Source organism: Photinus pyralis, unplaced genomic scaffold, assembly GCF_008802855.1.
Source record: "Photinus pyralis isolate 1611_PpyrPB1 unplaced genomic scaffold, Ppyr1.3 Ppyr1.4_LG2, whole genome shotgun sequence".
NCBI classification, from domain to species: domain Eukaryota; kingdom Metazoa; phylum Arthropoda; class Insecta; order Coleoptera; family Lampyridae; genus Photinus; species Photinus pyralis.
Genome location: NW_022170403.1, coordinates 13026714 through 13048193, shown reverse-complemented (window position 1 = coordinate 13048193; position 21480 = coordinate 13026714). Strand labels below are relative to the sequence as shown.

The 21480-nt window shown below is 36.6% G+C and overlaps 1 protein-coding gene across 2 annotated transcripts in view; it reads right to left on the bottom strand.

The window, feature by feature from the left end:
• The window catches only part of LOC116162963 (calcium-activated potassium channel slowpoke), a 116826-nt gene extending 95568 nt beyond the window's left edge, over window positions 1-21258 (bottom strand). For both annotated transcript variants that reach the window (XM_031476763.1, XM_031476762.1), the window contains exon 1: window positions 20793-21258. In XM_031476763.1, coding sequence (XP_031332623.1) covers window positions 20793-21128 — 336 coding nt within the window. In that variant the 5' untranslated portion in view covers window positions 21129-21258. The remainder of the gene's footprint in view (window positions 1-20792) is intronic.
• Between the last annotated feature and the right edge of the window lie 222 nt (window positions 21259-21480).

Sequence of the window (21480 nt, the reverse complement as noted above, 5' to 3'; positions counted from 1 at the left end):
AATCTCACTTGATCTGCTACATCTTGTATAAAAACTGTTTTTCTTCAAGATAAGTCCGCAGTCTACTGCGAAGAACACATCACTGTTGCGCAACGCAATAAATTTGTCTACCGGTCTACCCTCAAATATGAAGCGCGAGATGAAACGCTTTTTTAGACAAAGAAGATAGACTCATTGAATTTCAGTACCTTTACGAGTAATAATCATGTTGGTTTAGAAGAGCCAGCTGTAATGGGCACGATTCGGTCTGCTAGTGCACGCATGCTAAAAGCGGCGATGGATGGACAGTTTTGTGATAGTCTAAGATGCATGTGTACCAGAGTACTGAAGAATTGCTCAGAATTGAAAAGTGTGGGTAAAAAATAGTGCTACCATTGAATTTATAATACGAGGATTGTTCAATAGAAACACGTTTGATCTATGCAGCCAAGACCTGGTCGTCATGGCAACCGAATTCATTTGTTTGGATTGTTAGCTTAAGTACTATTAACGCATCTGTCAACACTACTTGCAGTTTGCTCTTTTCTAAGTGTTGGGACTGAGTTTGAAAATTGCATCCATGATTGAAAATCCATCCAAAGATAACTTGCGTTCTGTTATTCAGTTTTTGGTCGCTGAAGCACGTCAGCCAATGGAAATTTATACGAGAATGAAAGCTGTATCCTGTATATGATGACTATAGCTATTCTCATACGACAGTGGTTGAATGGTGCAATAAATTTCGACAAGGAAGAGAATCCGCTCAATTCTTCTGCATGATAATGCACGACCCCATGTTGCCTAGGTGATTCAAGAACTGCTCAGTCGTATGAAGTGGGAAATCTTACAACATCCGCCTTACAGTCCCGACCTGTCTCCTTGCAATTATCATGTTTTTGGCCCATTACAGCAATCACTAAAAGGACGGCGGCGGTTCAAAATGGACGCTGAGGTAGAGTTTGCCGTTAGCGAATCGTTCAGCAAACAGCCGCAAGAATTTTACCAGCACGGAATTTACAGATTAGTACAACAGTGGGACTCATCCCTTAATGTTAATGGAGACTTCTTTTAAAACGGTCGAATAAAAAATGTTGTACAGCCTCTAAACGTGTTTCTATTGAACAATCCTCGTAGTTATATATTACAATAGTTATAAATTCAATGGTGCTACTTACTAAGGTAGGTATACCTACTCGTAGAAACAATCAACTGCAAGCTTTATATTACAGGCGAAGCCACCGTATTACGGTGGCTTCGTTACAGGACCTACCGGGCATTCCAGAAATACACATTACAAAAAGGAATCCTTTCAACAATGCGTTGGTTTGACTTATACTCGGATTCTGCTACCTCCTGGTATTTTAAATCAAAGGAATTAACTATACAATTACAATGCGTATAAGAAGTCATCCCTACTACAAAGCAGCGGCTATTTGAGTCCTTTAAAAGCACTTTTACAAAATCGAACAATGAAATTTAGCGTAAACTTATCCTCAAAATCCCTTGCCATAAGTATAGTCATAGTACATACTCGGGTACTTCATACCAGAGAGATGTGTGTGAAATGAAGCATTTCCATCAGCAAAATTATGTGCACTAAAGATGACTCGAAATTGATTCTCCAAAAATGATGGTAAATGTGATCTCAAATGCTATGTCTGCAGCTTCACATAGGTGAAAATGCAAAAAATGGGGTAGGTACAGATAACCTTTGCTACACTAAACAGGAAGTTGAAATGTATAAAACAGTACCTACTACCTACAGAGAAGTTCGGTAATATCGAATTACCGGATTATGCAAAAAATCATATTGTTTGACATTGTTCAAATTCAAGAATACCAAAAACGATCATAGAAAACCCCAAAATACGAAGAGAAAACCATATAGAATATTGCATTATCCTTTCGTTTAAGCAGTTTTAATACGTAAAATACTCTTTCCAGTTACAGAATCTTGTTCAAAGTCAATACTTTCAGACATTCCGAGTCGAGTATAAAGAAAATGTTGCGTCAAGTTGAGTTACAAACTCTCAGGGAAATTCAAAACGAATGGCGTACGAAACTGGGGAGTTGGGGAATGGGGATGGACAAATAAAGTGGTCCAAAAGTTATGACATACCTACGCTTCAAGTTACTCCGAGAAAGAAGAGTGAAATATTAGACCTCAAGAGTGAATTTTTATTTTTTGGGAGATCAAAAGCGCCCAGAATTTGGGAGCGGGTGCGCTAGTCAGCACAAAACTATGACGTAGGTTTCGCACCCTTTCGAAATATGAGGGGTGTTATCCGGAGGTAAAGGTGTACTAAATTTGAAATGTGCACCCAAAACAAGCTCTCATAGTAATTCCATAGGATTGGTTATTTCTTATTTCCATTTTTGCCATTTAAACAAAATAAAGAACTACTACGTTAAAATAAAATTAGTTTTACGATGGACCGAATAAGAATCTCATGTAAACATATTTAAAACGTTGCACTAATAGTTATTAAACAAAATACCAGCTACGCCCAAATCGCAAAAGACTGTTACGTTATGCAAACTAATCGTAGACCTCTGTTACAAACTACTGGAGACTTCATATGACTACCACAGCTTGCGTGTGGCTGCTAGAGATTGCTTGCTGACTGAGTACCCACTATTCAATTTCTAGATCGACTGCGGCGTATTTTGTACATGTATTGCGTGAGTGAAACATCTCTCACCTAAACAAGTGTGAAGATAAATCCTGGTCTTGACGAAACTTGGTATGCGAGTGTGGGCATCCTTGATAAATATAGCAAACGAGCTCCTGGGTATCGATAGCTTGGCATTCCGTATTATATGACTAAACCTATGCTCATTTTGAACTTCATGCAATTCGGCTCATAACTAACGGAGATGTCAAAGGCGCCTTCCGTATTTTTTGACCTATACATGGTCAATTCACGAACTCCGATCTACAAATTTTATAAAGAACCCACCTGCAAAATTTCATCGTAATCGGTCAATTCCTTTTCGAGATATCGTGCTAAGGGAAAGACATCGCCAATTATGAGCTCGTTAATAAGGAACCCTAGCTCTTTGAAAAAGAACTAACTCGAGTTTGTTTAAATCGGCTCAGCCGTTTCGAAGATACAAGGTGTTCTTTACGGGAACCTTTGAATACCTCCCACCACTTCATTTTTAGAGATACAGGAAAAATTGCCGAACAAAAATTGTTCAGATTATCGTTACCTTCAAAGACCGGACATTTTTTTGTTAGGTTAGTATAGCGGAATTCACAGAAAAATCACTTTTTTAGATTCCAGATTGCAGGTACGCCCCCTAGTGGTCGTTTCAGAAACTTGAAAATATTTTCCAGGTTTTGCTCGTGGCCGTTTTAGTAATAAATTTTTTTACCGCAAGTCTACGATGGATAGATTCTCAGATATAGTTCCTCGCATTCTTAGTTGGCCACCTTGTACATACATAATTTTAATCATTGAATAATTCCACCCCAGTGTTGATGTCTTTTGTGTTGCGGTGCCAATTCCGAAAAGTAAGCCAATGACACCGTCTCCGCGAAAAAAACTGCATGTCTTTTTCATCGACACTTCGAAAAAAGGGATAAGATATTATGACTTATTCTTTCTGTGGAAATGTTTTGTTCATATACATCCAAAAACGGTGATCGCAATAGCCAATCTTAAACTTACATATCCAAAAAAAGACGCATCCCCAACGTCACCGCAGTTACTCACTGGACACTGATGTATCCCCTCGTATCAGATGATTTCGTTCAAGTGAGTAATATTTCTGATGTGTAAATGTTTGAAGAGATTATGGCACTAGGCAAACATCATTGATCCTCGTGTGGGCCGAAGGGACTTCCGCGCATTTTTATGTGGCATATCAGTGCTTTATTAAACAGTGTTCACTCCCACTGTCGGTGCCCACTTCCGATGTCCCATTCACCCGCAATTCGCGTTTGAAGTGTTGACTCCACCATCAGTAAGATCTCGTCGGGGGTTACCATATTCCCTTTTTCGGTACCCACCTCCGAAGTTCCGTTCGCCTGCAATTAGAGTTTGATGTTTTGACTCCACCATCAATTAGATCTTGTCGGGGGCTACCATTCCCGTTCACTCGCATTTTGGTGGATTTTGCTAAAAACCCGGCACAAAATAGTAATCAATTTTTGTGGCGACACGAGAAAGAGATACCACAATTCGAGCTCTAAGAAACGTTTGGGCGCTCAAAGTCGACTACCCCTCGAAGCGCGCCGTGCAAAAGATGGTTCATTTCGCCCCTAGGAAAAAAAAGATCTTTCCGACGACACCGATTTAAAAACAATCGGAGAAAAACTGTAGAAGACAGAAAAAACTGAAAAATCTGCAGGTTAGTATAACACGCTCGGGAATGGCGCCCAGATGTCGCCGACCCCACACCTTGTAGCCCCGTCGCTAAAGTTGTTTATTACACGGCCCCGATAGGTGCATGTACACTCCTCGTCTTTTTACAAGCGTTCTTCTATGGGCTCGCATTTACTGCCAGCCAGCCAGCCAAAGGGAGATTAAAAGCTACCTTTTTACAAAAAAATTTACAAAAATGCCCTAAAAAAATTATAGAATGTTGATTGTTAGAAACTTAAAACATAGCATAATAGTGGCAAGTAGAGTTGTGACGCATCTAATACCACAGCGGCGATATAGATAGTGGGTGGAATAGCTAATTCTTGTAGTCAAAGTCAGATACATAATTTACAATACATGCATTACGATGTACCTAACACACAGTCTATGCTAAAGATTATTTGGTTATCACCGAAAAAGGCCATCTTTCCCATATGCGACATGCAGCTATATCTACGACTAAATTTAAATTTAAGACTCAGGTGATTTCATGAGCCATGAGCGTACCTATTAATTAGCTATCTTCAAATTCATATTACAATTTCGCGCACCTTATAGGTTGTCGCAATCCTGCGCAGATTTTTACGATACCAAATTATGAAATAACATAACCCCATATTTCGAAGAAATCAAGTTCCATTTTACCATCAAACCGATATAATAGGTACCAAATTTAGTTGAGATCAGAAGTTTCTTTTCGCGTCCATGATCTTGGTGTAGAAATTTAGGACAGAAGTTTATACATTGGAAAGAACACATCGAAAAATCGCGCAAGTACAAAATCCGTTAGGTATATGTCGTTCTATGTTTTATATGGTTTCAAAGAAGGAGTTTATAGAAGAATTACGTTCAATCCATAGCTCCCAAAAGAAAAAAATTGAAAAAAAATGCTAGTAGTAGCTAGTAGGTACCTAACTCACACCTAACATATAATATCAAAAACTGAATTACATTATTGGGTTCACTGCCTCGTTCACAGCCAAGCTCGCACCCAAGTGTGACGTTACACCACTGGTTCGTACGAGATCGGGACGAACCGTAAAACCAAGTGCTCGATGGGACGACCACGTGAGGTAGAAGAGCGTATTTTGCGGCATCATGTAAAATGTCACGTTTTATCATCTGGTATATATTATTTTTATTTGTTTGTTTTGTAATAAATAGTATTTTTGCTGGAGTATGGATATTAGTTTCATCACACAAGGCACTGCAGTGCTATAGCGCGTTCGCACCTCCAGATGCAGGGTCTTATGGACTAATTGCCTCTCTTACTAGTTTGCGTCATTCTTCGATAATACTATCCTTGTTTCTAACCGCATTGATGTCAAATTGACATATGATTAAATTGAAGTATTAAAACAAAACATAATCTCCTTGTGCTGTCATTGTAACGTTTGGCAAACATGTCCATAAGCACCATACTTCATTTGGAGGTGCGATCGCGCTATAGTACCTAATTCAGTGGCTATATCGATACTAGGCGACTGTCTGGAATTTGTTTACGCGATTTTGAAATTGAAATCGCATTTTCTTCCTTATTTTTTAAAACATAGAGAAACAAATAAAAGGTTCTTATGTATACAGGCGTAATTTATTGATGTAGATCTACATAGATTGTAAGTGTTAAGTCATTGTGTCTCCAAATGCTGACAAACATTGTAAACCATAAATTTTGACTGTATTCGTGCTCACTGGGACCAAACGTTTGTCCTTTTCCCCTATACTCAATATTTCCAATAGGGCAATTATCTCAACCAAAATACGATACTAAATTAGTGGGTATAATTAAAAGCCTTTTTACCTTAGGGTATTCTTCACAGAGAAATCCCTCTTTTAAAGTAAGAAATGGCACAAATTATACAAAATTTCAGGTCTGTCGAGCAATCCCCCATTAAGTAAGTAAATACCGTAGATGTATATCTGAACTCAAAAAAATTAAACATTTTGAATTCTTCACATATAATGCACTAAAAGAAGAATTGAACAGAAGGATTGCATATACAGGGTGGTGCCTAGCGCAACGCAGCATAGGGATTTCAATGGTAATTTCTTTATAGTCAATTACTAGCTCCCCTAATTATTTTAGAGCAAAAGTCTAAATAAGTTTTTTTTAGAGAAAAAAATACTGCATCTGTTCATACTTTTAGTTATAATTTTCCATTTTTCAAAACCGTAAAAATCGACAAAATAAAAAATTACATTTTTTAGGCTATCTTCACAAAAACGTTGATTTTGTGGACGCTTTTGCGGCCATAAAGTTTAACTTTATTGTACGCTTCTGTCAAACTTTACTTTATTGTACACATCTGTCAAACTGTACTTATTTGAAACTGATGTGTGAGAAATGGTAATCTGTTTAATACAAAGCCTCTATCTGGTCAAGCCCCATCAAGGATTGGGCCATCCACGTGCGTTTTTTTCATTTTCGGACTTGTAGGAATGTTTCACACTATTTTGCATAATCACAATGTTCACATTTAAAATTATAGTTTGACGTTTCAATCTTTGCTGCTTGCAGACCTTTTTGAAGTGTAGAACCAAAACATGAGGAAGATGTTATTGCTTACATTATTATGCGAAGAATCACCAGCAATTAACCGAGAACACAAGTAGTTACCTATACGGCTATACCTGCCATCAAAGTAGGTAATCAGGTTTCTAATAATTGTACAGCATGTTAACTATAAGGTCTTGGAAGCCACAGTTACGAAGGACCTATTGCATTTGACATGATTAAAATCTTGTGCAACGGAGGAAGTTGCGATTGTACTTTTACTCTCAAACGCCTGCTCTTATATCATATATGGCTTCGCAACGCTTGCAGCTTCCAAAATTTCATCCTGAACTGTCGCTATCACCCATTTTGATACGCACAAAACACACGCAAAGATGCTAATTATAATTTATTACATACGACAGGAATTGCTTTGTTTTTAATTGTCTAAGATAACTACGATTTTCAGAAAAAATATGTTTATGATCAAATTTTTGAATTCTTTTTTGATGATCGCCTAAAAAATGTTGTGTGCACCTTGGCCAAAAGTGATTTGTTAGGCCTCATCTGAATTGCGGCCTCGGCTACCGCCTCGGCCACAAACAGCAGCTTCGGTCAAACAAGATCACTTTTACGGCCTTGGTACACAAATAACTATTTATAAATCAGTGATGCTTTGGAACCTTTTAACAAACTACAAGCGCATCGCTTCTAAATGTATTATGGTTGTTTGACGTCGAACGATTTTCTTATTTAATTCTGTTTCAACTAACTACTAACCGACGCAATAAGGCATCTTAGGGTAATGTTTTTTTAGAGAATGTATGCTACATCTGCATCAGATACTATTTGTTTATCATTTTCCGAAATCAGAGTACCTACATAATCGAAGAAAAAAAACGGATTTGAAGAAGATTTGTTCTTAAACTTATATTCGGATTTTCCGCTACTGCAGCCAAAACGTTGAATGCATTGTCGTTTTCCTGATGGTTTTGATGGACATTTTGAACGTTATTGCACTTGCAGTTCTTTAACTAATTTATAAACAAGTATAAATTTAATATACGTCAAAGGCAAATAATGAAACGTGATCGCTGTTTTTTTTAGGTAATTCCAAGGCATATTTGATTTATTGTAAAATGAACCTTTTTATTTTGTCGATTTCTACGGTTTTGAAAAACGGAAAATTATTAGTAATAGTATGAACAGATGCAGTAATTTTTTCTCTAAAAAAAACGTATTTAGACTTTTGCTCTAAAATAATTAGGGGAGCTAATAATTGACTATAAAGAAATTACCATTGAAATCCCTATGCTGCGTCGCACTAGGCACCACTCGGTATACCTACTAACATATTCATTTAAAATGTGATAAACAATATGAAATTATGGAATTATCAAACAATTGCTGAAATGACCAAAAACTTACTAAGATATTATCAAAACTACTGGTGTTGCAATAAATTACTAATAGTCGTATATCATATCGAAAATCAGTGGCAGTGGATTTTGTTGCGTTCCAACAAAATTTTACATAAAGGTCGATTCTCACTTGCGCCGCATTCAGCTCGCCGACGACGCGACGCAATGCCGCGATGCAAAGCACCGCTAAATAAAGATTTCATGTATGATGAAAATTAATTGAGACTCAAAAATTATTTATTTTCTAACGGCTATCGATTTCGAATCTAGGAAAAAAAATCCAATGAAAAAAAAACTACGGAAAAAAAATCCAGGAAAAAAGAGGCACGGAAAAAAAAACCAGCGGAAAAATAAGCCAGGTAAAAAAAGTCAGCGGAAACAAAATCCAGGAAAAAACAGTCAGGAAAAAAGAATGTATATTAAATTAAAAGAACAGTGTTCTTTTCTGGCTTAATTTTCTAAATTATATTGTAGGCAATTATCAGGATTGTTACTTAACGATGGGTTAATGCATTCTTTTCTTCATCCTCTTACTTGCATTCTTCAAATGCTTGTAAAATATCTTTTTTGCCTTTGTCTTAAGTCGTCAGCGGAAAAAAAATCCAATGAAAAAAAAACTACGGAAAAAAAATCCAGGAAAAAACAGCCACGGAAAAAAAATCCTACGGAACAAAAATCCACCGGAAGTATAATCCATAGTACGTAAGTAGTTTCTTGCGTTTTTACGAATTAACGTTATTTCTTATTAAAAATAGATGATGTTACCATCAAGGGTAACTTTGTCAAATGTAAACTACCTCTACCTATCTCTTACAGTTCCCGAGATCCCCGTGGTGGCCTTTGAATTTGAATCACCCTGTATAGGTCAATTATTACACATTACACTAAACTGACTAAATTAATACTAATATGTAATAGGTACTATCATTGAATAAAGAGCTTTATTCAATGGAACTATTGAAGTTCAAAAAATTTAATTTGCAACAAGATTCAAGAGAACTATAGGTATCCAGATCCACTAACTGTTAACATGGATTTTGAAAAAAGCATGATTCAGGCTGCAAAAGGTATTCTCGGAGAGCATGTTCAAATACGTGGTTGTTTTTACCACCTTAATCAAAGCACGTACCGAAAGATTCAGTCCCTAGGCCAACAGACATTTTATCGTGAAAATGAAGAATTTAATTTATTTTGTGGTATGCTGAACGGTCTAGCTTTCTTACCTGTAGCAGATGTTTTAAGAGGAATGGATTATTTGCGAACTGTAATCTCCGAAGGAGCAGAGGAGTTGGTTGATTATTTTGATACCACTTACGTACATGGCACCTTCCGCCGATTAGGTAATCCAAATGGACAGGGGCCCTTGAGAGTTCGTAACATTCCACCTCCTTTCCCTCCGGAGATTTGGAATGTGAATGCAACAACTATCGCCGGAGGGCAACGTACCAATAATCAAGTTGAAGGGTGGAATCACAGATTTTCGAAACTTATTGGTCATAAACATCCTACCATTTGGACCTTGATTGTCAAGATGCGATTAGAAGTAGCATCCGATGTCACAAAACTGCTACAATATGGCGTTGGAAATGTACAGCCGAAGAAGAAATGCACCACAACTGAAAACTTGCAGAGACGACTAAACACCCTTTGCGTAGAATACAGAGACGGGGCCCGAACTATGGAAGATTTCATTTTAGCCGTAGGTCATACTATTCGATTTACATAGTTCATTGAAACTATTATACTTCATTTCTTTATACATATTTTGTATTGTCAACAGTACGCCCTGGCCCTAGTTGTTATTAAAACTTATTATATTTTGCATTTATTGTGTTTTTTTTACGTAACGCTATCACAGGTTTAGGTACTTCCCTTTTTCTCATACAGATTTTTCCGTAGATGTTTTTCCGTTTTTTCCTTGGATGGTAAATCCTACGAAAGCGTCTAAGGGTCACAAAATTATAATAAAATTATTTTTTCCAATATATTGGAAAAATTTGAATGTATTGGGAAAAAAATTGAATATATTGGAAAAAAATTGAATATATTGGAAACAATTGAATATATTGCGAAAAATTTAAAAATATTGCGAAAAAATGTAATATATTGGAAAAAAAATGTTACACAAACTCAACACTTATGTCGGATATTGCAGAGTGAGTTACGAGTTTAATGTGCAGTGGCATTTGTGGAAAATCGAAATGAATAACGTAGATTTATTTGATGCACCCAGCAACGCTACCGACAGAGACTTACTGTCTCTGCGCTACCGATGATTTACTTTCTCTCCATTTTCGTTGTCCGGCCAAGAATTGCAGTGGAACTTTTTTTCGAAATTTCAAAAACTAATTCCAGATTCGTCATTTTCTTGTTCAAAAACCCCCACATACCAAATTTCGCCGAAATCAGATTTTTTTCGCACCCCCAAGTAGTGGTGCGTCCTTTCGTGGTAAGAATTTTGAAAAACATTTTTCAAAATCGTATAGGGCATATCCGAAAACCTATTCAAAGACGTGCCACTCATCTTTGTAACTCTTAATAATAATAATAATAATAATAATAGCACAGCTAAAAAACACAATACTCTTTCTTCTCAGAAACACACCACGTTATCACAACCTACTCGTACTCAACCCAAACGCAGCAACCTTAACAGCACTAGAGGCTCACAAAATACCGTAATGTCTCCACCAATAATCCAAGCAACAACACAAATACAACCTCTAGAACAAAGAAACACCATAAATACAAGTAAGGCAACATGTACCACAAAGACAGGTCCACCGAATAAAGTTACACGTCCTAGCACAGTTAAAAAACACAAAACTCCTTCTTCACATAAACACACCACGTTATCACAACCCACTCGTATTCAACCCAAACGCAAAGCCAAAGAAACACTTACACAATAAACTCTATTTAATAAAATTACAGGAATTATTATAAATGATATTTTTGTTTTGTTTTCTTCTTTCCTGATAGCGTTGACTATTGTGGCCATTAATAGCTATGTTGGTAAGTATGAATTACATACTATCCCTAGATTTCCAATAACCCTACATAACTTCACCAGACACAGACACAGACACTAATCGTCACTGCGATTAGTTAACCAGGCTAGACCTGAGTTCTCACAAGAAACACCGACCATAATAATAATAATAACCCCTGTGGGTTCGGGGATAGTAAGGCCCACTCTCGCCCTAGAGATCGTAAAAGGCGATCAATGGGCACTAAAGGTGACAAATCCAACCACCTATAGTACTTACCTATCCACTTTACTTTCCAACTCCCACGCCCATGTTCCCTACTTTCCTATATTATACACAACACGCAGGTGGATATTTGCTTACGCGAATATTTTGAAGAGTGACGCCTTCACGTGTTCCTAGTCACCCCATATTCTTATGAAAATGGAGTTTAAACAAAGCCTCGGAGAAATGCCGCTATCTGAGGAGCGTCTGGGCACGTCTGGAGCTATCGCTGGGCGTTGCAGCATGCGAGCCGATAGTGACGAGTTGGTGAACAGGCGGCCGCTCGTTGGGATACCCGAAACCTTTACAGCCGAAAGAATACTACGAAGAGGACAACGACCACTTGAGGAGGACCGCCAAGAAGAGACCTTTGTGCCTGCTTGTGGATGGGACCAGCGCAAAGGAAACCTCCAAAAGACGTATGAAATGGGACGAAGGGATGAATCGCTTCATTTTCGGTACGTATCTGGAGATCACGAAGATGGAAACGGGCAGGACAGCATACAGAGGTAAAGACAATTTCCCACTTAGGCAGTATCTTTGGTTAAAAATAAGTTTCAAATTTATATACACTTTCCGTAATAAAGAAGTAATACTTATGTTGGGAAAATTTCAAACCTTCATCTAAAATCAGGCCCAGATTTTTGGCAGTTTCTTTCACAAGCAGACCCGAGTCTGCCACCTTAACGTCCACATCCTGTTTAATTAAGTTTCTAGCTTTACGTTGCCCAAATACCATGAGTACGGATTTCTCTGCATTAATTTTTGAACAGTGCTTTTCAGAAACATTTACAAGAGCATCAATGTCAGAATTAATTAATTTATTAGCTAAAGCCACATTATCAGGTTGAAAATCTATTTGAAGCTGTGTATCATCGGCATATAAGTGATACCTGCAATGCTTAACATGATTTCTGAAGTTGCACGTGTACAACAAATATAGTAGATTAGATCCTTGGGGCACCCCAGCTATAATAGGCAAGGAAGTAGAACTCTCTCCATTTAAAATTACCTTTTGAAAACGGTTAGTGAGGTAAGATGGCATAAGTTCCACAGCAGTGGCACTAAATCCAATAAATCGCAAGATACTAAACAAAATTTGGTGAGAAATTGTGTCGAATGCTTTAGAATAGTCTAACATGACCAAAATCGATGTTCTATTTTTATCGGCAGCAGACAGTATATCATCCGTTATATTCAAGAGGGCAGTAGCACAACTATAACCTTTCCTAAAACCCGATTGGGTTTCAGGTAAGATATGAAGCGTAATAATTATGCTTATTTATTTGCTCTACCATTATTTTTTCTAAAATTTTTGACATAACTGGTAAGATGCTGATGGGACGAAGGTCCTTAAATAATTTAGGTTCGTTTATCTTAGGTAGCGGTATAACATTAGCAGTCTTCCATATTTCTGGTCTTATGGTTGCTGAGAAAAAAATTAAAGAAGAAATCCAAATTTCACCACTTCTTTGGGGGTGGCTCCCAAACGAAACACGTTGGACCCTCGGTTTATTCGGAAAAAGTGCTTGTCTTGCTCCCCTCTATCACCTATTTTTTTTTACATGCGGTCATGTAACACCCTGTATACTATGCGATCAAAAATGAGTTGCTGTCGTGTCACATTTGGAATTTTTTTTTACATGGGAAATCGTACGTAACTTGAACTTCCAAAGGCAACTTGACAGCAACTCATTTTTGATCGCCCGTTATAATAGCTATTTATGTTACAAGTACATAATCTATGACTTTATTGCTGAAATTTGGTATAGATTTCTCTATTTAATAACCAGAAATAACATAGTGTGCCTTTTGTGTTGTCATAGATACGTGTTGTTTGGAAAAAAATCTGTTGATGTGTAGTGTCAATTTCGTTGGGTATTAACTATTTATCTGTACCTAATTATGAATCCCAAGATGAGTCCAGAAGAAATTGATGGGTACAACAGTATACAACAATTAGCCTGCAATGCCAGAGAGATGCTTTTACCAAGCAAATCAAAAACTGTATATGAGGCCGCATACAGGGAATACAGAAGGTGGTACTGGGGGAAGAAAATCAATTGCACCATGGAAGACTGTATATTGGCGTACTTTAATAGTGAGCTGGTCTCCTATAAAAGTTCTTCTTTATGGAGTAAGTATACTCGATGTTACGATCGACAATTAATTTAAATGAGGGAGTGGATATAATCAAATTTCCCAGCCTAATTCCTTACCTCAAAAGAAAAGGAGATTCTGACAGAGATCTGACAATTCTAAAATTAGTGTTGCCAGCAAAATTTTGGGAACGGAAACCGTTATGGCAAATTCTTCGTTCAGAAATTTAAAAGCCGTATATATATATATATATATAAATATATAAATATTGCATCAAAAAGGTACATCGGGAATTAACAACCAAAAATAACAACTGTGTTATTACCTAACATTAATTTGGTATAATAATTGAAATGTATAATATAGATATGTGTTCTTAAAATTATAGCATTCTGTTCCGTGTACTTCTTCTTTAAAACAGATCGTTATTTTAAAATGCATTTTACAAAGAAATTGACAGTGACAGGAGTCCAAATTACTTTATCATTATGGACTAGTCCAATAAAGTAGCAGATTATGGACGCTAAACAGTGTCATAACTCAGCGTATTATGATCGAGTCGAACATAAAAACATTTATCGGTACAAAGCAAAACTGTATTAAGGCTTTGTCCAGTGCTGAGCCGGAAAAGCAATCAATTTCTTTCAGCTCTATCTCAATACAGACCACCATGTTTCAATACGTTGGTTGTTTTGGGTTGTTCCATAAATAAAGCTGTTCTCACCAAACATAGTGTCGCAGTTATCAACTGGTTCTTCTCTGAATATTTGTTGAATTTTTTCTACGTACACATTTTCTGTACCGCAATCAACGCGTACTCGTTTAGGCCATCCACCAATTTCTTTAACGACATCGAAGTAATAACCTCCAATAACATTTGGATTACTTGCAGTCCTGCTTGCCCTCAGCCATATTATTCGTCTCAAAAAACCATCAATGCACCCGCGCTAATAGCTAATCCATAAGGTTTTAGTTTGTCATATGCGTCCATATGCCATACCTAAATTAGGGCCATTTATCGAATATTTTCGTCGGCGTAGTCTTTTACGTTTTCTGTATTCTACGTACGCCTTCTGGATTCAATTCTTGTAAAATTACTCTAATTGTAGCCTGTGTTACAACAAATCCATTCTGTATGTCTATGTAATCTATGATGAATCCAACGATATCCACATAATTGAACAGATTCCTTTAACTGGCTTTGGATAAAATCGATGATTGTGGATAAATCCGAATAATGTTTTTTTATATACAATAACTTCTTCAATTTACGTATTATGTCTCAAATAGATAAAAGCTAGTATTTCATCGTAATGCATGCCACTTCAAAAATAACCTCTTACTAAATCATCGGTAAAGCGTTGCTGGGTGCATCAAATAAATCTACGTTATTCATTTCGATTTTCCACAAATGCCACTGCACATTAAACTCGTAACTCACTCTGCAATATCCGAATCCGACATAAGTGTTGAGTTTGTGTAACATTTTTTTTCCAATATATTACATTTTTTCGCAATATTTTTAAGTTTTTCGCAATATATTCAATTGTTTCCAATATATTCCATTTTTTTCCCAATACATTCAATTTTTTTCCAATATATTCAATTTTCAATTTTTTCCCAATATATTCAATATTTTTCCAATATATTGGAAAAAATAATTTTATTATAATTTTGTGACCCTTAGGTGCTTTCGTAAAATCCTGTACTTTTTCCATAGATTAATTTTCATGGATTATTTTTCCATGGATTATGTTTCCATGGATTATTATTCTATGGATTATACTTCCGGTGGATTTTTGTTCCGTAGGATTTTTTTTCCGTGGCTGTTTTTTCCTGGATTTTTTTCCGTAGTTTTTTTTTCATTGGATTTTTTTTCCGCTGACGATCGATTTCGACGAGAATGTCATCTTCAGGCCGAGCTGAAAGATTTTACATGAAAACGTGTATAAAACAAAAGTTACCTACCGTTTAAATTATATAATTGTACATAGTATGCTGAGAAAATTGCGGAGACAAGAACATTGAAATTTTTTATATTATTATATTATATGAATATTGAACTGGAGTAAGACCTAAGACCTGAAATATCATGGTAAGGTACCTAATGAGTATTAAAATCGTGGACTTACCTAAATTATATAAAAACAATACATTAAAACAGATTAAAATTATTAAAAGTTACACATTATCACAGCGTGTCGTAAAATGTGGTTATGTTGTACATAGTCAATGGCATGGAGTAATATTGTATAAAATTAAGTCATGGGCGTGTATTAAAATATAAATGTATGGTGTAGGGGAATGTGTTGTCGTGTGTGTGCGTGTATGTGTGTAGTGAGCATTCGAATATTAATAAGCGTGACTCGTGAGATTGAGTGTGTGTATTGTGTTTGAAGGGCTCTAGGAATCGGTGTATGTGTGGTTCAGGGAAAAATGTGATTTCATTCAGCAGCTTATCTGGGTCATTCAATTTTACTTTTTCTATTTCCATGTGTTCTAAGATTTTTAATTTCTTGTAGTTGTTATCTACGTGTAAGAGTTTTGAATTGTTTAGAGACATTGAATGTTGTTCTTCATTTATGTGTGTGCCCATGGCTGATTTTGGGTTGTTATTTTTGTGTTCTTTAAATCTGGAATGAAAATTTCTGCAGGTGAGGCCTGAGTCTCAATTAATTTTCATCATATATTAATAATCACTCAAACAAAAAATGGAGCCCTTCATCAACAAAGATTTCATGTTTTATTAATGCATGGCGTCGTAAACTGTAGCCACGAATTCAGTTAAAAACATGAAATCTTTTTTAACGATTCTTTGCAGCGTGGCACACAGAGTTGTATATAAATAAATAGAGAGACAGTCTTGTAGCGAAAAATTGACTCCAATTGAACCTTGCGCAGGCCGTTGGTGAGTGTGCGCAGTAATCGACAACAGAACCGGCTTCAAATTAAATGATCCTTAAAGCAGGTTCGGCTTGAGAATAATATGGTTTCTCATTGCAACAAAAATTGAAAAGAAATTCAATGTGTGGTGAATGATGTTGTTAACACTGTGTCTTGAATAAATAAGAAACATTACAATCGTTAAGAACTTTTAATACAGTAGACTACAATACAAAGCTGGTAAGGGGCTTACAACATCAGAATCGAGAAAAGATTTTTTGAGATTCTGGTATAAAGGAAATCGTATATTTGTCGTGCGATCGAGTTTAAAGATCTATTTATGCACTCAGTGAGTATAAAAATAAGCAATGAAAGAATAAAATAAGTTGAAATTTTATTTTGGTGCGGGACAAAATTTCAGGTGTGCAATGCCGAAAACACAGTTTGAATACGGGTAGCCACAAAGTCGACAAACATCAAATGCCAATAACTCAAATATCTCAAAAATGGAGCATCGGCAGAGGGTATGTACAGTGGCACCACACTCAGAAGGTCCCTGACAGGGCGTGTCAGAGGGCGTTGGAAATTTAGACTGTACATTCTCATGCAAAATTTGACTCTACTAAATATAAATAAGTGGGCACGCGATATGAGTTGCATTACTTCAAGGGGAAACAGTAAAATTAATAATTTTATTTCTACAAAACGTAAACACATTTAAGATTGTTAGATGTTCATGTTCAACACAATTTACAATTCTGATGCACTTCTGCTGTGTAAATAAATATGGACAGTCATTGAAACAATCACATTGAAATTAATATTATAACACTCGCGACTAAATTAACACACAACCTTTAACTTTTTTCATTCATTATCGTCACTTGACCACTAATCATCATCGGAACTGCCGGTGTTCACAATAAATTGTAGATTGTCAATAAATTCATTTCTCGTAGGAATGTTATTTGCTTCTAACCAAGAACGTATCACTTCCTTACGATTATTCATTGTTGGTGGCTTATTTATTTGAACACTGACGAGGTGCGTGAGTTTGCTGGTAAATACATGATTAGAATTGGGTATAAAAAAATTGCCAAATAAATTGCATAGTGTAATCATTGCATCTTTTTGCAATAATTGCTGCAATAATAGCAGCAATAGTTGCTGCAAGGATTGCAATAAAAATTGCATCGTCTAATACGGCCTTAACCACTGCATAAAGTTGGTATGATTCATATCATCGTAATAATCCCCCGATTTACTGTGCGACATCCTCTACGAAACCAGAACGACTACCAGGTTACCAGCATACTACGATGTCCTCTGACCAGCCCTATTATAAACTTCCGATACTTCATCTGATTGTTAGCATTTACTCACTCCGTACGATGAGTGAATATAGGTTTCGTCCAAGTATATAACGGGTTTCTTGTCACATTCAGGTTGTTCATTTTCTTTTAATCTTCTTAAATAACGAGATGCCATACTACAATGTCACTTCTTTCCATTACCAACCTACGTTTGTCCCGACACTTCTTGTATCGAAAACCAAGTTTCAACAATTGCTTGCGAAGAGTTTTCCTTCCACCCATATATTTGATCTTTTCTAGGAGCATTTTAAAATAACCTTTATTTATGTACAGATCGTCGCCTACTAAACATTGAAATGGCGGTAAAGAGTATAATGTAATGGGCATGCTTAAATTATTACTCCAAAGCGTCTGTTTATTTACAAATGAATCTGAAGCATCTGAAAAGTTATTGCTGTTTTGTTTTGTGATTATGTAACTGAATGCACCCAAAAATCGTGCTGATTCCCTTTCACGCACTGCGCATGAGTCCCAACGGCTCCGCCATTAAAAGTCGGCCACTGTAGTTGGAGTTATTTTTCCACGCGCAAGGTCGTATGTACTGCCTCTCTATTTACTTATATACAACTCTGTGGCGTGGCATCGCGTCGCGTCGCCCAGCTGAGTGTAGCGCAAATGTGAATCGCCCTTAAGTGTTCACATTTCAAGGCATTGTGGTTTCCATGTATCAAGGGAATGTGTTTTGTCGTTTTCCCGCGGACGAATTGGTTAATAACTTTAACATACCTCAATTCAGAAAATAGAAACAGATCATTTAGTATAAGCAAAGAGTACATATAAGTATAACTCTCGCCAGGAAAGATTGCCGGTCACAGAACACTTAATCCCGATCTACAATCTCTGTTTTTCGTAAGGTGCTAGCGACTTCTGGAATAGTATCGTGTCAATGTTGAACGAAAAGACTTTTTGTTCAGCATTAGCACGATCCTATTCCAGAAGTCGCTCGCATCTTAATAAAAACAAAGATTGTAAATCGACACAAGGTGTGCTGTGACCGGCAATCTTTCCTGGCGAGAGTTATACCTATATGGTTTTTGTAGTCAAAATTATAGGAAAAGACACACCAAAAATAGTGTAGGTTGGGTTGACCATCTTTCAACATTTTACATTAGGTAATAGTTTATGATATAAGTACTAATTTCAGAATTCGATTTTATTGGAATTAAATTTTAATACACCTTAACAATTTTCCACGGCCACTTTCTCACTTGACATTTTTAATCTGAATCTTAAATAGAGGCGCAAAGAGAACAAGGCAACGACTAAATTTAGGTAAACGTCCATTTTAATTAACTTATACTTTCACAGAAGCACTTAAAAATAATTGTCTTTGTTGTTCTCTCAAACTGATTGATCTAAAATTACACTTGACTTGATACCGAAATCCAGCAAAAATCTATTCGTTGGATCAAATCTTTGTACTATCTACTGTTGTTAATTAAGTTTTCGCTCTATACCATTTCGAATAATGATCATTTGCCAAAAATTCGGAGACATCAATCGATAAAGCGCTCTAAATAGCATGCCTAAAGGATACCTACCTATAACAAACAGTCACGGTTGTTGACAGATAATTCTATTTGAGTGTAGTCTTCAATTTAACTATCCTTCACTCAATTCTTTCAATAACATGACTAAAATTAGCAATATTCGCTCAAGCACGGGTGGGTATAAATAATATGGATGTCGAAATGACGATGCAATTAAATTCAATTCCTATATAGAACTTTTGAATCCTAATATAAAAAGGAATATATCGAAGCTTTGTTATTACAACATTTTTTATGTGAAGCACTTCCAAAACTGTTACCTTGTAGAACTTGACCCGCTGTCTTGTTAGACAGTCTCAGCTACATGCCAAAACCATAATCTCGTGTTTGATACGCAAATAGCCACAATAATATTAACTTGTCTGAAAATAATCGCAACCATTTTGTATAATATGAGGACCTTTAATCAATCTAACGCCGTTCAAAAACCATTAAAAGGTGGTTTATAATTGAAAATGGTTGGGGTGGGGAATCGTAATGAAGTTACTCATATTGCATCTCACATTTTTCTTTTTACTGTTTTATAAAAATACCTACATGGTGCAATAAAATTGCAATGTTAGGTATCGGCAGTTACCAAGAAGAGTTATTTTAAATTATGTAAGACTGAGATGCTTCTCATATTAAAAGGCTAAAAATGCGCTATTTTTAATTTTAAAGTATGTCATTTCATAATTAGATTTTTCAGTGTCGTTTCTTAGAGAATTAACTAGAATTAAATTGTAAGAAAGCACTACTTAAGTTGAATATGTCGATGTCCTAGTTTAACTGTAGGTATTCCTTTGAAATTTCTACCCAAAATATACTTGTTCAGAATTTGAACATAGAAGAAATTAACTACTTCATTTGTTCAAAATCGAATAATTCGGTATAAGTTAGGAGATATTATGTGTTAAAATGCATCATACTTATTTTTGACGAGTGCCCGTTTTAACTATGAATATTATAACAAATGGCGCAAATTGGATTCGTATATAATTTAGTAACCCACTTTCAACCTTTATTTATTGATTTGTACTTATAGACCAACTAATGGAGACGTAGCAAAAAATAATTAAACGGGCTACGGGATTAAAGACCTTGGGAAAGCGTGTATCCCGAAGAATATTCCTTATATTACCATGCATTTGTTTCAGAGCAATTGGCGGTATTAGTGATACCAAAGAAATTGGATATTAATAAATTATTAGGGTTGGAGAAATCAATGGAATTGTATTATACTGATTAATTTAACAGTCGAGTCGGGGAGAAAATGACCGATATTTCCTATGTTCACACGTATACATGCCTATGTGTTGCCAATAGTTACACACGATGTACTTATTACATTTAAGTATAAATAATGTGTTTTGGTCGGTAGGTACTTACCAATATGCGGCCGGTAGTTGTTTGTCCCGAGATAAGTTCTCCCGCCCAATCTTTTGCTTCTGTCATGAAGGTACCTTCGAACTCTTGTTTCCCTTGTCGGGCGAGCTTTTGCTCTTTTTGTTTTGGATCGTTGGGCCCATACTCGGCTTCTTTGCGACAGCACAGGAAGGCAAAGGCGCGCCATATTAAAACGCTAAGGAGGCCCACAAGAAATGTACAGATACTTGATAGCAGAAAACACCAATATTTTCGTACGCGGAGGCAAGGATCAGGCACGGTGGCATTTGTGCTGACGGTGGAAAAAAATGACGCGTCGCTATCCTCTACTTCCGTCATACCGCGCTAAGCGCTACCATCGGTCGAGGCATCCACTCTGGATAAGTAAGTCACTCATCCACCATTGAAATCGTTTGCGAGGGTAGCGGTGCATCAACACATCATGCAATCCCGAGCACAACTGCCAGGCCCCGTCGCGGCGCTGCGGGAATCAATACCGCGACGCCCAACAGCGCGCGCCTCTCTACGCCATCCTTAACGTTATCGCCAATGCGCCGACTTTGTCATTTATTTAGAACCGCTGCAATTTCTATACCTTCACGTACTTACGTGCACCTGTTGGTTTCTAATAAAAATCCCTACATCACTTGACCCGTATTCGAAAGTTTTCATTCACATGCTGTACAAAACG